We start from the raw sequence: 16596 nt of genomic DNA, 5'->3' as shown, positions 1-16596 counted from the left end.
TACAGTGGTAGATTTAGAATTTTTTGTTTTCTTAAAATAAAATCTTCTTTCTCCCCAGGTGTTATGTATTAGGGAATGAAAATGGCAAGTGGCAACTGTCTCTCCGTCCATCAAGGTATTGGAAGTACTTCATTCATGAAGCCACATTTGCATTTTGCACCGAATTCACAGTTGTATAAACCTTGTCTTTACACGACGTCTCCATGTCCATTAGTCGATTGTGTTAAACGTTTTCACCCTGTGGATAAACACAACCACTGCACTTCCAGGCTGAGACCAGAGCAGAGCAAGGCAGTGAAGGATGTCGAGGTTTCATCCATTGACGAACTGAAACCTGGCCAAGTCATCAGGGGCTACGTCAAGTCTGTGGGAGAGCAAGGTGTCTTTATCAGGTAACCCACAAGAATACTTTGTTTGTGTGCAAAATCTCAAGAGAACCACGGCATATTACAAGGATGACCCAAGTTGAAAGTGCAGAAAAGTTGTGAAGTTCCATATCTAATACTAAGAGATTTTGGTGAATAGGGGAAAAGGATGGGAACGTTAGACCACTGGGGGACCCCAGTCAACAGACCATTTTAGGGTTTAATGTGCATAATGAATATTTCAGTATTATCATAATAGTACATTATTGTTTTTAAATGATGTATGTAGGAGACGGACTCTATCTTTATTTTTTAGGTTGTCCATGTCCATCATTGGCCGAGCCCAGTTCCAGCAGGCCACCAAGTACTTTGTGACCAAACACAGCACCATGGCAGATAACCTACCTGTCAACACCCTGCTCACTACCAAGATCCTCAGGTAAGACCATTTCAACCTATTTGCATAGATTTTCAAAACGATTTCAATTTATTTTCAAATTATGTAGTGACGATGGAAAAGAATAATGGGTCAATCAAGGGTAGACCTATGGTGGACAACAAAGTATAGATTGTTTAAAGCTGCACTACGTAACGTTCCTCTAATACCATGGATTTGAACCCTGTTTCCAGCGCAAATGCTGATTTTTTTTTTTACCATTGAGCTAATAAAGCCTGCATGCCTGCTTGGGGGATAATTAAATCTTGACCATCAGGTCAAAGAATGTGTCAGATCCTGTGTCTAGGTGAGACATCATGACCTTTTGACACCATCTAAATGTCTCGATAGAAGAGCGGGGAGACCAAATACAATATATCTTATACAAATATAACTTGGGGTCGTGTGGTTGTAAGTTATATTGTACTACCATACTGCCCTTCAAAGCCAAAGTGCTGTAACTACAGATTATGTTTTGCCGATATTGGGTTTAAAAGTGTTTCAACTTGTCAGCCAAATGAGATATCGGCAAATAAGTGATATTACACTAATTGTAAATATGTTCTTGTTTATCGCAAATCACGAAGGCTAATTTGACCTTTGGGACACCCAATGTCCCAAAACGTATTTACTGCACTTTGACTTTGATCAGCATACAGATTGGACAAAATTGCACACAAAATTGTGTCATGTTACCTCTTATTTAAGGAAGCTCTGCTTCTTCTTCCTTTCTAACTCTTTCTACTAACCTTTCCCTATTAGTGTTGACAAACAGGAGGACCTGGTCAACCTGTCCCTGCTGCCAGAAGACACTGGGAAGCCTGACGTGCTTCCTGCGTCCCTCGGCCTGCCTCTGCGTCTGGTCGGAGAGGACAAAGAGAAGCACAACCAGCGCATGAAGAGGACGCGCACATTGTCTCAGAACCAACAGGTTATACAGCGGCTGCCTTTCTATCTAGTTATTGCCTCCATTCTTCTATTCCTCCCAGTCTGTATTCTCTCCATACTGACACCCTGTGTCTCTCTCTCTCTCTCTCTCTCTCTCTCTCTCTCTCTCTCTCTCTCTCTCTTGAGCCTTCTGTCCTTAATTTCGGGCAAGGCAGAAATGCATTTCTCATTTAATTAAAAGTACATTATGCATTTGCCTTAACTACAGATAGCCATTAAAATAAATCAGGGTTATTATGGTTAATTAGAAATGTAGCATGTTTCTTGAACATGTTTTTGATATATATCTGCATATCTTGACTTGTATGTCGTCAAAATAAATAAATAAACATTTCTATTCTTTCACTGTCCAGGATCAGGCTGAGCATGTCCCCAAGAAGAAGACGAAAACAAAGAAATTAAAGACTGAAGACAATGACAGTGGAGTGGAGGTGTACTTCAGAGAGCAAGATGAACCAAATCCTGAGCAAGCAAAGGTTTAAAGAGCCACCTTTATCACTCTATTCCCTTCTCTCCTAATGTGCTTTTAACTTTGGGAATGACGTAGTTTATGACCTGACCTTGAAACTTGTCACTTTGTCACTTAGGTGAAGCCCAGCCCAGGGACTGGAGCCAGGCTTCAGGTGTCTGCAGGATTCTCATGGGATGTGGGTCTGAGCTCCCTGAAACCAGCCTCTGTGGCCCAGGATGTGGATTCCAGTGATGGGGAGGACCAAGCAGAAAACGGCAAGGTCTGCATACTAAGAATGCTAAGAATATGTTTTGGATATTAATTATGATACACATGCCGCCTTACAGCTTATGCCCCCTTACTTAATCTGCATACTTGAAGCACTTATCGCTCCTCTCAATTATCTGAACGTGATGATAAATGGTTCATTTTATATAGAGCCTTTTATCCAAAGCGCTTTACATTAGGATTTACATTCATCCATTCACACAAAATGAATGCGTATCTGCAAGCTCACATGGTGTGACGTGTGAACTTGTAGATCAGCTCTTCTAGCAATTCTTTAAATACTGTTGTGTGTGTGTGTGTGTGTGTGTGTGTGTGTGTGTGTGTGTGTGTGTGTGTGTGTGTGTGTACATACATAAAGTGTTTAACCCATTCTGACCTGAGATCAGATTCTAACGCACAGATGAATGGTGGTTCTTTAATGCATTTTGACCTGAGATCAGATTAAAAAAATGTCTTAAATCCTGACAGTTAAAAAAATTAGCAGACCTACAAGCTTGTAGCGTGCCACTCGGTGGCACGCTACAAGCTTGTAGGTCTGCTATTTTTAAATAGCTAAAGCATAACGTAATGCTAACACCAAAACGGGTTCCCGCCCAGAATGGGTTAAATGTTTTGCTCAAGGACACAGACACCAAGCCAGGCGGAGCTGGGGATTAACACACCATTTAGTCTCAATCCTATTATAGTCTTCTGAAATTGTTTAGTCTTAGTCTAGTTTTAGTCGACTACATATCAAAATATTAGGTGACCTTCACACCAGACAGCTTTACTGCGATTAAAACGAATCCTGCTGCACATGGTCGTAAAGTGCACTTCGTTTGGCAGGTGTGAAGCATCATTCGAATCCGACTGCGCTTCAAAGAACCGCATTCTACTTTGACCAAAAACGGGGGTTTCGCTTCGCTTCCAATCGCACTTGATTACGATTCGGTGCAGGTGTGGATGCAATCTGCAGCAAATAAAGGAAATGAAGCAAACAATGTGGCGGGTGAGGAGCTGAACACAGATGTCCCGTTACTGTGGATAGACATGGTCAAATGAGGAGACCGAAGCCCTGATCGAAATGAGGACGAGTACATTAATCAATTGCTTAAGGAAACGCATAAAAACACTGCAGTGTAGCCTACAGAATATTCTGTCTGTCCATGCCGTAAACATGGAGTGCTGTCACTGTGTGGGGAGTAGGGACTTTGTCTGTCTGTGCCTGTGCCTCTATGCAATGTTAATTTAGCCAGAAAAGACTTGGTCATATTTAGTCTTCTGAAATTGTCTTTCTTAGTCGACTAAATATCAAAATCTTAGTCCTTTAGTCTTAGTCAACAAAATGAACACTGATTTACACAACTCTCCTCATATTTGTCTCACCGCTCTGATTAATTTGCCCCTCCCAACACAACCCCACATGCTTGTATCCCTGTTGCAGCCTCAGAAGAAGTCTCGCCATGAGTTATCACAGGAGAAAAAGGTGGCCGAGAAGGCCCTTGTGCAGCGGGAGGCCGAGCTGATGGATCCCACCATGAGACCTCAGGACATGTTGGCCTTTGAGCGGCTGCTCCTGGCCTCACCAGACAGCTCACTACTCTGGCTCCAGTACATGGCCCACCATCTGCAGGCCACGCAGATCGAACAGGCCCGCGCCGTGGCCGAGAGGGCTCTGAAGACCATCTCCTTCAGGTGAGTGGAGGTGTTTTTCTGCATTTTATCCCTCCTAGGAGCAGCGAGCAGCATTTATTTGTAAATGTAGAAATAAAAATGAGTAAACGTTTATTTTACTGTAGGTTGGTGGGGGGACGTGATTGGAGTTGTGTGTTTCCAGTAGGTAGCATGGATAGAATTACAATTTACAATTTTTCCATTTAGTAGACGCTCTTAATCCAGAGCCATTTACAATAAGCAAGAACAACACAACGTAAATCAAATGCATAGAAATAGTCATCTAGGACAGGAGTTCTCAACGTTTTTGGCTCGGGAGGGACCCCCGGAAATGCTTCTTTGGCCATTTCTCTGCCATGTTTTTTTTTTTTTTAATAATTTGGCGACCCCCAGGTTGCGATAGGTGAGGTGGATCAGACTTTGAAGATATGGGGGTGCCATACCTACCTTTGGCATTCATGTCCATCATGTGTGCGCATTCATTTTGGATCCTTTGTATCGTTTCCTCTGTTTGTCCAGAGAGGAACAGGAGAAGCTGAACATTTGGGTAGCCCTGTTGAACCTGGAGAACATGTACGGCACACAGGAAAGCCTGAAGAAAGTGTTTGAGCGGGCCGTGCAGTTCTGTGAGCCCATGCCAGTCTATCAGCAGCTGGCTGACATCTATGCCAAGTCCAACAAGCCCAAGGTACCGTCCGTCCAGTGGGTGATGAAGCCCACCCGCTTATAACACGTGTCCATTCATTGGTCCTGTAGCTATGAATGTGATTTCTGTTGAGTGACTGTGTATGTGTCTGCAATGTGTGTGCCTAGGATGCTGAGGGCCTGTATAAGACGATGTTGACTGTGTATGTGTGTGCCCAGGATGCTGAGGGCCTGTATAAGACCATGGTGTGACTGTGTATGTGTGTGCCCAGGATGCTGAGGGCCTGTATAAGACCATGGTGAAGCGTTTCAGTGACTGTGTATGTGTGTGCCCCGGATGCTGAGGGCCTGTATAAGACCATGGTGACTGTGTATGTGTGTATATGTGTGTGCTCAGGATGCTGAGGGCCTGTATAAGACCATGGTGACTGTGTATGTGTGTATATGTGTGTGCTCAGGATGCTGAGGGCCTGTATAAGACCATGGTGAAGCGTTTCAGTGACTGTGTATGTGTGTGCCCAGGATGCTGAGGGCCTGTATAAGACCATGGTGAAGCGTTTCTGTTGAGTGACTGTGTCTGTGTGTGCCCAGGATGCTGAGGGCCTGTATAAGACCATGGTGAAGCGCTTCCGTCAGAACCAGGCCGTGTGGTTGAGTTACGGGACCTTCCTGCTCCAGCAGGGCCAGAGTGACGCTGCCAGTGCTCTCCTGCAGAGGGCACTCAAGAGCTTGCCCTCAAAAGAAAGTAAGAGATTCTCACTTCTATAAAGCCTAGCATGTGTATTACCACTCCACTGTTTCAAGAGTTTGTTATGACACTTATTTATATATATATATATATATATATATATATATATGCTCAATATTGAGCAACTGTGTGGCATATTTCTCACCTAAAATCGTATCAAACTGTTTCTGTACGACTATAGATAGTTCCTAGTCAGCATTGAGCGTTTAGCACTTTTAACCCATTTAGGCCTAAGGCCGATTCTAAAAACGCCTCTAAAGAGAGATTAGACGTTGCTATGACGATCAGCTACATATAGGGGCTACTCTTCTGCAGTGGGAAAACAAAGTACCTGGTACCTGCACACCCCCCAGTCACTTTCGTTTAACAAGACTGAATATTACCTCCATCTCAGTAAATCTCCAGGTTTACCCCTTCATGCTCTTCACTCTCTATTCTTTTTCAGGTGTAGATGTGATCACCAAGTTTGCCCACCTGGAGTTCCGATATGGTGATCCAGAGAGAGGCCGCGCCATGTTTGACAAGACCCTGAGCAGCTATCCCAAACGTACAGACCTGTGGTCCATCTTTATTGATCTTATGGTCAAACATGGGTCACAAAAGGAAATCAGGTGAGGCAAAAGCTTTGTTTTAAATGCCATCTAAGTGGCTGCATATAGGGAAATAAATTTTTATTTACAAATAGTCAATAGAGGCAACAGTATGGACTACTTTAACAATAGCATAAATATATCATATCTCTGTCCTTTTGTGACTTCCACTCTCCGCAGGGCACTCTTTGACCGCGTGATACACCTGAGTCTGGGTGTGAAGAAGATCAAGTTCTTCTTCAAGCGCTACTTGGAATATGAGAAGAAGCATGGCACGCCAGAGAGCATCCAGGCCGTGAAGGAGAAGGCGTTGGAGTTTGTGGAGGCTAAAGGCACTGAGGCTGCCTGCTAGAGGCCTGACTACAGCCATGAGTATATGCACACGTTCTACTAAGTCTAGATCTCTGCCTACCAGCTCTAGCTGACTCGGTGACTCTTGCTGGACATTTGCATATTATGCAGATTATGCACACGTTTTATTCTTTTCAAAACTGCTCCTTGATTGTGACTTGGCTGAATTAAGTGGTGAACAGAGACTTTGGGGCCATTGTTTTGTAATAAGACAACAGTGTAAAGTGTCCCCCTTCTAAATGACAACGGATATTTGACGAGTTGTATGATAATGAAAGCTATGAAGATGATGCATGCAATTAATATTGTTTTGTCATTCAGTGATGCTTCCTGACTTCACTGTCAGAGAAGAAGAAAAGTCAGCAATAACTTCACAACATTTAGTTATTGACAAATCCACCACCATTACAATACATTACAATACGTTTTATTTAAAAGCAACAAATACAAAATAACAATGGATAGGGAGTAGGTCACGTTTACATATAGTACATACAGGCAAGGCTAGCTACCGGTCTCTTTTATAAGGAAAGGTCCTGGGACACAATCTGTAGAAATACAGTCTTGCGTCCATCATCACAACCGTAGTTGAGATCACACTGGTCTTTGTGAAGGTTTTAGCCATCACTTCTGGCTAACCTACATTGGCAGTATGTATTGACGATGTATGTGTGGCACAAAGTTACAAGGTGGCTGACGTGGTTTGTGCTGCTGGCTGTGTTGTTAACACCCCTGAGATAATAGAGGTATCCACATGGATGCTACCCACCAACGACCTTCTCTAAATGCCTGGCATCGTAGTTGTGACTGGCTGTCTCTGGCCATGCTGTGCCTGTCATCCAGTGGCAGGGATAAAGCCACCATCATGTTTTGGTTGGGTTTTGTAGATGCAGGAAATGCATGTGGAAATGTGCCACAGTCCAAAATGATCTCTGCATCCTGCTGCCACGCTTTTAATTACTGATGTAATCAAATCATGGTACCGTCAATATCCAGTCATCACATCAGCAGACTGTGAGATGTCCTTGACGTGATGGCGGTCCATCAACTTTTTGTGTGTTTTAGTTGTGGATTTCCCCCCAGCCTCGTCACACTTCCTCAGGGTCCTCTGCTCCATGGGGAGGGTCATTGTGCAACCGGAGGATGGGCTTGTTACACATTGGGCACACGCTGCGAATCTCCAGCCATTTCAACAGGCACCTACGAACACACACGCACACACACACACAGCAATTGTCAGGTCAACATGAGCTGTTAGTGCACACTTCTCTTAGGTCGTCAATGTTTTGGAAAATAGTACGAGAGTCTGACTGCTAGGATATTGGACTTTCATATTGTTCATTGTAGATTTATCTAAGCTGCACAAAGAATCTGATTCCCCACAATACACCATTTGTTCATGCTATAAGTATTCATAAATCGTAAAATAATAACTTTGCAGCTCGCTGAAAATGTTCAACAGCCTGACAAGCTGGCAACAGTGAGTATAAATTACCCATAACTCTGAATTCTCTATCAACTCTTTTTTTTATAGAATAGAAATGTTTTTTATTTCCACAACTGTATTTTTGTTTTGTATTTACACAACTGTATTTTTGTTTTGTATTTCCGCAACTGTATTTTTGTAAAATACATTTCCATGGAAGAGGTGGACCACAAAGGGTGTGCACAGGCCATCACATACGGCTGATTAAGAGAAGGGGAGGGCATGGAAAGATGTTTGTCCCAGCCAGCCATTGGCTGTTTTGTATGCTCTGAAGGTCACTTGTCTGAAAGCTCAGTCTAATAAAATGGAACACGGCTTTTGGCAAAGGTGTACAGATTCCTCTCCTTTTGCAGAGACTTGTTAATTCATGACTTAAGCCAGGTTAGCAGCTGTCTATCCATGACATTAACTCTGAGGTAAAACTGATTTACAAGATCCTATACTAATATTTCTTTGAGGCTGTGCTGATGTACTGTAATTACAGCCTTGTTAACAGTGCGACATAAGAATCATTCTGTTTAAATTAATTTACTGATTTATACTGTGCAGATGCTTGTTTGCATGTTAAACAGGCACTTAACCTTCAGGTGTGCAGATTATTTTCATGACTTGTTTTCATTTTGAAACATAATTTTGAATTGGTTTCAGTTGGGAATGGATCTGGCCTTCAAGAACTGTTCAGGAAGTGTATGGTAATTACAGCGGAAAACTTGAAACAAAACATTCTGTAAGTATTTATTTAACACTCACTTCTTATGAAATGCATGGGAACATGGACACACTCCCAGTTCATCCCTTGTCCTAAACTCTTCCAGACACACTGCACAAGTTTGCTGCAGGAAAAACAACAGTCTGTTAGATTGTGTGTTGTGCAAGAATGAGCTTCAGCAACGGTAACACCACAAACTGCAAGAGAAATGTAAGCACAATTTCTGTTTCAATACTTAAACATTGCATTCACATACGCATACTTTAGGGTTACAACAATTGATTAATTGATTTTTTTTTTTTTTAAACTTTCTTATTAAGATCTACAAGCTCAAGGCATCGCCGCGACACGTGAGTGTGTAGATCGGCTGTTTTCTATATTTTTGCGTGACCATTGTACTGAAGTATAAATGGGTATAATTGATTTATTGAATTCTAAAAATTATCAGAATTGTATCATGTCTATATACACACGCATAACACACAGTATATTGTTTCTTAATTATTTGATTAATCAGGATAATGTCTCAATGTACCTTTCAAGAAAATGAAAACAAATCTAAACCCACTGTAATCCCTCACCAGCTCTACTGTACACTACCACAACTCCTACAGTAAACCACGGTTATTGTCATTGCATGATGGCGCGGGTGTGCAAGTGTAAGCACTGCCTGTCAATCACATCCGCGAGGCAAACATGATGGCACCAACAGACAGTCCAACAACCCTAATGGTACAGTATGACTCATGGTGGGCTGGCATATACAAACATATGTGTTTATAAACATTTATAGTTAATATTTACATTGACCTGAGGCTGCCTGTAAAATTATTCCCACAAATGTCCTTTCAAAACAGAATGTACTAGTTTCAAGGAGTTGTATACTAGAAAGCCACTTACTCCTAAAAGGCTCAGTTTCTTGCTGGCTCCTTTCAGTACCACCTACAGCAGGAGAGAGTGAGAGTGAGAGGTGTCAGCATTATAACATTGGAAATTTGACAGTAAAGCTAATGGAATGAAGTGTACACTTCAGCTTCGGTGTTGTGTTATGAATGTCGATGGAGTTTAGGGCACAGTCAAATCTGGAGCTTTCATTAACCGTGGCATCCGTTTTTGTCAAAATTGTAGCGCATTTTTAAAAATGTTCCCCACCTGAAAATTGCAGATCTACAACCTCCCAACCCATTTGCTATTTTCATAATTCAGCCTACAATTAACTAAATAGGGCACACGTGGTTAAGTATGGGAGTGTAGCCTTAATTTTGCTATGTAATGAACAAATGAAATCAGCAACAAGACGCCAGTCTTCCTGAGGGGAAACAACTGTCCATGCTTCAGAGTGTCACTCCCCGGTGCTAATCCTAAATGCTGGACTGTGCTCTTGACACTACTGCATGCGTTTTCACATGGTGTGTGAACATCAGAGAATATTAGGGACTTGGCAAAGACACGGATGGATTAAGGAGCAACTACTGTTTTGTCAAGGTCATCTATAAAGGACTGTGTTAAGTTTCACACATGGCCACAACATGTGTGAAATGGCAGTGGTTGTATTTTTAACCTATCTCAGAACCCGGTGTTAAATGTACTCCTGTAGTGACAGTTGCTGCAATAACACACCTCGTTGTAGCTGAACTGCTCCCTTGTTCCCTGTTGTTTCAATCTTGTGGGTAGATGATCAGACGATTATACACACGGTACAGAGAATGAGAGGGATATGGGGAGAGAGAAAGTTATTGGAGTAATTTGAAACTATTGTAATTGTAAATTGTCAACTGGAATTAGTGTGTGATATACTGCAGTAAGACAAACTATAGTTAGTTTAGATGCAGTCATGGTGTTGTTTCTGTACTCTAGGCATCTCTACAACAGTGCCTATTGTCTCAAACGATACTGCTTTCATAGGAACCTGTTAGAAAATGTAATGAATAATACAAATAACGCATGTATATAACTTCCTGCATTTCGTTCTGTTGCAGAGAGCATTGCACTGTACTTGCCTAGTGCCTACATGTTGGGTCCATTTGGTTACATTTGTACACTTAAGAGTTACAAATGGATGCATTAACACAGAGGATTATCAATGCATTCCTCCTTCCTTCATTCTTCTCCTTCAACCTCCAAAACTAAATCAATACACTCATCTTTCCTCAACCTCCTCCCCATACCTGAACAGATAGCAGCAGAAGATGAGGCTGAGCATAAAGACGAAGAGACCAATGCCCAACACAATGATGTACACATTGAGAGGGAGGTGGTAGATGTCTGACGTCATGGTGGTGGTGCAGTACTGGGGGTCCGAGTGATGCCGGAAACCCCAAAACACACTGGTATCCTGGGAAGAAGAGCAAGTAAATATTGCACCTTATTATTTACAAAGCACACTGGCATCCTAATGAGGGAAAATTAGCTTTCTTCATAGATGTGTTCATAAAGGTGTCTATGTCTACTATCACAGAAAAGATTGTTCCAACCCAACTCCCTTGGGAAACTTTGTGACAGCTGCTGAAAGTTGGGGCACCATTATCAACCAATAATGCCCATAGCCGTCAGCCGTGGCTATGGCCGAATTTAGCCCAAGGAGTGTTTTTCGTGCAAAACTAATGCTTGGAATGGATTCAGCATCATGAAAACCCCCTAGTTTGACAATTCTTTGCCTTATATTGGTTGATAATGGTACGCCAACTTTCAGCAGCTGTCACAAAGTTTCCCAAGGGAGTTGGGTTGGAACAACTTTTTCTGTGATAGTACTTTTATGAACACACATCTGTGGAGAAAGCTAGTGGTAAGCATTTCTTTTTGCAGATTTGCCACAATTTAAGCTAACTTTACCTAACTATCCAGGTAAGAAGCACAATAGATTTTAACCATAATATACCGGTAATAATAATAATAGTCAAGACAACCAAGAAGAACAAATACATCTGTGTGGACACTCTTGTGTGATCATTGTGGTTGGGGAGTGAACCAGCTAAATGCAAAGTGGTTTAAGGTTTAAGCAAGTGGCCAATTTCACGGGATTGGTGAGATCACACAGCCAGCTCAGATTTTGTGGAAGTACAGAGAAACTCTCCACTTCCAGAGGATTAATGTGAAATGGGAACTCAATTCTGCGAATAATATCTATTCATTGTAGGTCATGCCTCCAAGAGGAGTTAACTGGTGGGGGACTTGAAAGAGAGGCGATGACAATGGTTATAATATTCAATGAAGTTAGAAGACTGGGCAGAATTAGATATCCTCTAGTAGTGAAGTCTATTAAATATAGTTTTTCTATTGACTTTCTTTGTTGTGTGTGTGTGTGTGTGTGTGTGTGTGTGTGTGTGTGTGTGTGTGTGTGTGTGTGTGTGTGTGTGTGTGTGTGTGTGTGTGTGCGCGCACGCAGACACTATAAAATATAGTGTAGTTGTAATACACTCATACCACACAATTACTGACTTTCAAATGGAAAAACATGATATTTAATCAATATAGAGGGAAACTATAATTCTGTCCAGTTTTCTGACTTCATTGAATATTATGAACATCGGCATCACCTCTCTTTCAAGATTTAGGACAGTTAAAGCTGTAAAGTCTGTAGTCCTTGGGCAGCATTGCTTCCTATATTTCATTTGTGACTAATTGATTTGGAGAGCAGTTCTTTCTATGTGTTAGAAGAAATGGACCTGTATGGGACTCAGGTCTTGTGGTGTACTACTAACACAAAACATCAGACCACTAATAGCAATTGCTCTACAAGGCACAAGGGTCTTATTGCACATGACTTTGGCCCTGTTTCCACACAGCAAGAGACTGTTGCAATATTGACTGTAAAATGACAAGCAAATATTTGGTGAGAAAGTTAGGTTAAATGACTGGCATCTGGAGGTGACTGACTGGATCTCTGTGTAATTGGCTGTGAACAAGATAAACATGGTGGACAGACAGGCGCACTGCTTCCGCCACACCACCATCTGTTCCACAGACCCTCCTGAGGTGCGTGTGTGTGTCTGTGTAGTAGTAGCTGGCTGTTGAGGAGATTACATTAACTAGAAAGCACTCTGGGGAGCGGAGCACCATTTGGCCAAACAATGGCAAAGGAAGCCTCACTTCCATATGCCCTGCATGTCCTTATTAATTTGCACCGTAGATGGCTGCCCTTTGCCAGTCTAAACGACCATGTGTCTCTCTTTAGAGTGATTTAATGGCTACAGCTTGTACCCTGTGGGGGGTACGAGTTGGATTATTAGACATTGGTAGGTGGAGCTAGTCTCTACCCAAGAGGTGCAGAGTTATAAGCCTGTAAACCAGACGAATCTGCCACAAGGGAAAAATAAAGTCCCTGGGGAGATTGGTCTGGCACTTTGAATTACATTTCAGCCGGAGCCCACTATTCAAAGTGAGACTTTTGTTGCTGTGACGTTAATACTGTTTGCAACCGTCTCCTTGGAAATAAATCTTCCATACCGAAGTTCCAGACTTATATCCACAGAGTGATATTAGTCTGGCCAGACGGCCGTGTCAGGCTAGTGCAGAGTAGACACACAATATTCAGTTCATTCTGTAAGACAGAATTAATTAATATCTGTACTGTAGAATCACAGTACAACATAATTGACAGCCTTAGAAATACGTAAAGAAGTCCATGCAGCACGCAGGCCGGCAGAAGGTAAAAGTACCTGTTTGACTCTGAGGAAGGTGAAAGTCAAAATGTCAGTAACCCCTGCAAAACAATAATACACGTGCCACTGCAGACTAGTCGAGTGCTCCAGTATATTTTGCTTGGGTAGTCTCTCCTGAAGTGCCCAGGGGCCTATTTCACGAATCTTGGATTAACTAATCCAGGATATAGGCCAAAGCGAGGCTTTTTAAATCCTGATCTTTACAGCCTGGTTTATTCCGTTCCACTAAAGCCAATCGCGGCTCAGAATTGGCGGATTTGGCGAGCCGGGCTCAGCAAGCCTCGCTTACAAGCGCGTGCACGCATTCCTTGAAAAGCCATGATGCCGATCATAGATTTCTTGAGCGAGACCAATCATGAGCGAGGCGAGCAAATCAGCAGGGAGAGCTGCGGCTTTCACCGTTGAGGAGCAAGAAAATCTTATGATAATGATATACTACGAGGAAGCCAAGGAAATAATAAAAAATAAGGGAAATACAAGCGCCATTAACAAGGCGAGGGAGAGAGCGTGGCAAAATATTGCCAACAGATTGAACGCGTAAATTGTAAAGCATATTATATATATAGGCCTATAGTCGAAGTCCATAAATATATAATTCAGTGAACCTATAGCCCCGAGTTGTGGAGGGTGAGCTATAGTTCCAAACGAGCTTAAACTTTAAGGGCACTTTCTCGAAATAGCGCACTGAGCTCATTTGTGCAATGCAAACGCCAAACTAATAGGCGAGTGCGCTCCGGATTCGGTACGGTATGGAATTATATCCTACTAATCTACATGTATTGTGCGCCATGAAATGTTACATTACATTAAGTCTGTCTGTCTAACTGTCTGCATGCACTGTAGTGTCACGATTGCATGGCATGGCAATACCGATTTTTCAGAATGTATTATTCCATCATAATTTGAGCCTATAAATGTCTCAAATTTGAAAGCACTATATTTCTGAAACATTTCAAAGATTCCTTTTACACATGTCCACCGTAGGATGAACCTAAATAGGTTTGAATGGGGTGTCTAGGTGTAAGTATGTAGGACTATGGGTGAAACGTTATAATGGTAATATGTTGTAAAACAATGAGTAATGGTAATATTTAGTGGTTTTCACTTTTACAAAAAATAAAATAAATAATAATTCTTCTTAACCGTGCACTTGCACGACAGCAAACCTATTCATGGGGAACATTCACCAAAAGCAGCTGATCTACAAGCTCACAAGCTGTCATGATGTTGTGCAGCCTATATATTTTGGTTATTTGATTTTATATAGTGCTTAAATTAGTCCTTTAATGCAGACCGATACAAATAAGGCAACATAAACCCATAATAATTGAATAAATCTGGAAAACATCATTGGTTTGTGATCAGTTTGACTGCTTAATGAACAGTAAAGACATCAGGATTAGGTTAAACCTGGCTGTTAGCCTGGTCCGGAGCAGGCTAAATCCAAAGCATAAGTTCCCATGGTAACTTATGTAGCATCCCTTTCATGAAACCGAATCAAGCCTCAACATATCCAGGTTAACCGGTTAAGTTAATCTGGCAAGATCAACCAGCTTTCATGAAACCGGTTAAGCACTGATCCAGGATATATTAAGCCAGGATATGTGTTAAAGCCCGGCTTAATCTCTAATCCAAGTTTCGTGAAATAGGCCCCAGGTCTATTATTTTCCTTATTTATTTTGTCTTATAAATACATTTTATTTAAACTGTCCATTGCACCACAAAACTCAGATCGACTAACATCCCGTCCCTCATCTCCTTGCCATAATTCTCAAGTATATCCATTAATTAAAGCCTGTCAGCTGGCAGGCAGCAACGGAGTGGCCGAGTAGAATGGTTAAGAGAGACAAGCAAGTAGTATTATCTGTGTGTAGGGCAGGCTACTAGCCTCATGTGTTTGGCAGACGGTGGAGAAAATCACTTACCGCTACACCATTGGAATGGTTGGATGAAATTTGACTCCTTAGGGCGGCAGCAGTGGATTCAGACCCTGTCGAGAGAAGGTCGGTCTGGATCGGTGCCAAGCTGGGAGGATTGGGTTGGTGGAGCTCCAAGCCTTTGGTTCGGCCTTGTACTGTACACTCCTTTGTGGGTTTATGTGTAGCTTGTTCGTCCGTCCCCCCCCAAAACCGGATTTTGAGATTCCACAAATCCTTGAGAGGTGGTGCAGATTTGGCTCAGCAATCTCTGCTACCCTGCATTCCCAAATCTGGATTAACCCCAGCTAATTGAGATGGGGGGGATTGGGGCTGGGAATGGGATTGAAGACTTCATGGGCGCCTGAATTCTGGAAGTCAACACACAGATGATGTCATCCCAGCAGAAGCAGCAGACAGGAGTTAGAAAGGAAGACAAAAGAAAAATTTTGTTCAGTGGCACTTTACCACCATATCAATGTCATTGTTATCAATGTCATTGAGGAGTTGGTCCGTTAACTAAAGGCGAGTACGTTTTTTAAAACACGTTTCTGTGTCAAAACCAAAAATGCTTACCTTTACAGTACAAAAACATCTCCCTTGACCTCAGCGTGCCTGAACAGCAGTCTCTCCTCCACATCAACTTCAATGTCATCCAGACTGACGGTCCCTGTCCGATGAGGGTAATTCGCTGGCATTAGTTTACGCTTTGTCCTCTTCCCAAAGCTTCTTTTTAACAGAGGATTTTCAAAAGCCTCATCCCTCTTTCCTCTCCTCCGCGGTCTCCTCCTCCAATCCTCTGATCTCGTAGGGGGTATTCCTCCTCTTTAGCCGAGGCAAAAGCTCTGCTTCCCTCAACCCAAACAAAGAGCTGGCCTGAACGTGGCTCCATGCAAACAGTCGTCAAGCTGTGTTAGGTATTTTGCTAGTGTGTCTGACTCTGAGTCAGTGTATGTGTGTGCGGCGTGTGTGTGTGGGGGGGGGATCCTACTCTCCCTCTAACCATCTGTTCCTTCAATTGAGAAAAAAATTGAGACAAAGTGTGTGTGTGTGTGTGTGTGTGTGTGTGTGTTTCAGTCTCTCCCACCCCCAGCTGGCTGTGTATGTCGTGGCAGGTTCCCCCCCCCTCTCCCTCTCTCTCTCTCTCTCTCTCTCTCTCTCTCAGTCCATAATGGTATCCAGACTGCTGTCTCAGTGCTGCCTGCTCTGCTCTGCCTTGCTTTGGGTTTGTAAACAGATCTCAGTGCTGCTGTCTCAGTGCTGCCTGCTCTGCTCTGCCTTGGGTTTGTAAACAGATCTCAGTGCTGCTGTCTCAGTGCTGCCTGCTCTGCGTGCCTTGCTTTGGGTTT

The 16596-nt window shown here is 42.6% G+C and overlaps 2 protein-coding genes across 2 annotated transcripts in view; one reads left to right on the top strand and one right to left on the bottom strand.

The window, feature by feature from the left end:
- The window catches only part of pdcd11 (programmed cell death 11), a 22377-nt gene extending 14090 nt beyond the window's left edge, over positions 1-8287 (top strand). Inside the window, exons 26-36 of the mRNA XM_080755413.1 lie at positions 59-115; positions 270-392; positions 682-804; positions 1564-1732; positions 2103-2225; positions 2337-2480; positions 3912-4162; positions 4661-4829; positions 5378-5531; positions 5980-6145; positions 6305-8287. Coding sequence (XP_080611539.1) covers positions 59-115; positions 270-392; positions 682-804; positions 1564-1732; positions 2103-2225; positions 2337-2480; positions 3912-4162; positions 4661-4829; positions 5378-5531; positions 5980-6145; positions 6305-6476 — 1651 coding nt within the window. The 3' untranslated portion in view covers positions 6477-8287. The remainder of the gene's footprint in view (positions 1-58; positions 116-269; positions 393-681; positions 805-1563; positions 1733-2102; positions 2226-2336; positions 2481-3911; positions 4163-4660; positions 4830-5377; positions 5532-5979; positions 6146-6304) is intronic.
- On the bottom strand, positions 6887-16596 carry LOC308309534 (RING finger protein 122-like). The gene is made up of 7 exons (XM_080755427.1): positions 15824-16596; positions 15257-15618; positions 10839-11005; positions 10291-10333; positions 9571-9612; positions 8712-8794; positions 6887-7675 (listed from the first exon to the last, which is right to left on the bottom strand). Exons 3-7 carry the CDS (start codon positions 10943-10945, stop codon positions 7564-7566), a joined length of 387 nt encoding a protein of 128 aa, XP_080611553.1. The 5' UTR covers positions 10946-11005; positions 15257-15618; positions 15824-16596; the 3' UTR covers positions 6887-7563.

Source organism: Protomyctophum bolini (genome assembly GCF_963924005.1).
Source record: "Protomyctophum bolini genome assembly, chromosome: 3".
Classification (NCBI taxonomy): domain Eukaryota; kingdom Metazoa; phylum Chordata; class Actinopteri; order Myctophiformes; family Myctophidae; genus Protomyctophum; species Protomyctophum bolini.
Note: the sequence above shows the minus strand (reverse complement) of the source record. Positions and strands in the feature narration are given on the sequence as shown.

Bases quoted from the DNA above. Each gene is read 5' to 3' on its own strand.
- LOC308309534 (XM_080755427.1), bottom strand. From the start codon at position 10,945: ATGACGTCAGACATCTACCACCTCCCTCTCAATGTGTACATCATTGTG. The intron at 10,334-10,838 runs GTATGGGGAGGA...TCTACCCACAAG, and splicing joins TTCTGCTGCTATCTGTTCAG to ATTGAAACAACAGGGAACAA. The intron at 7,676-8,711 runs GTGAGTGTTAAA...GTGTGTTCGTAG, and splicing joins TCCCATGCATTTCATAAGAA to GTGCCTGTTGAAATGGCTGG.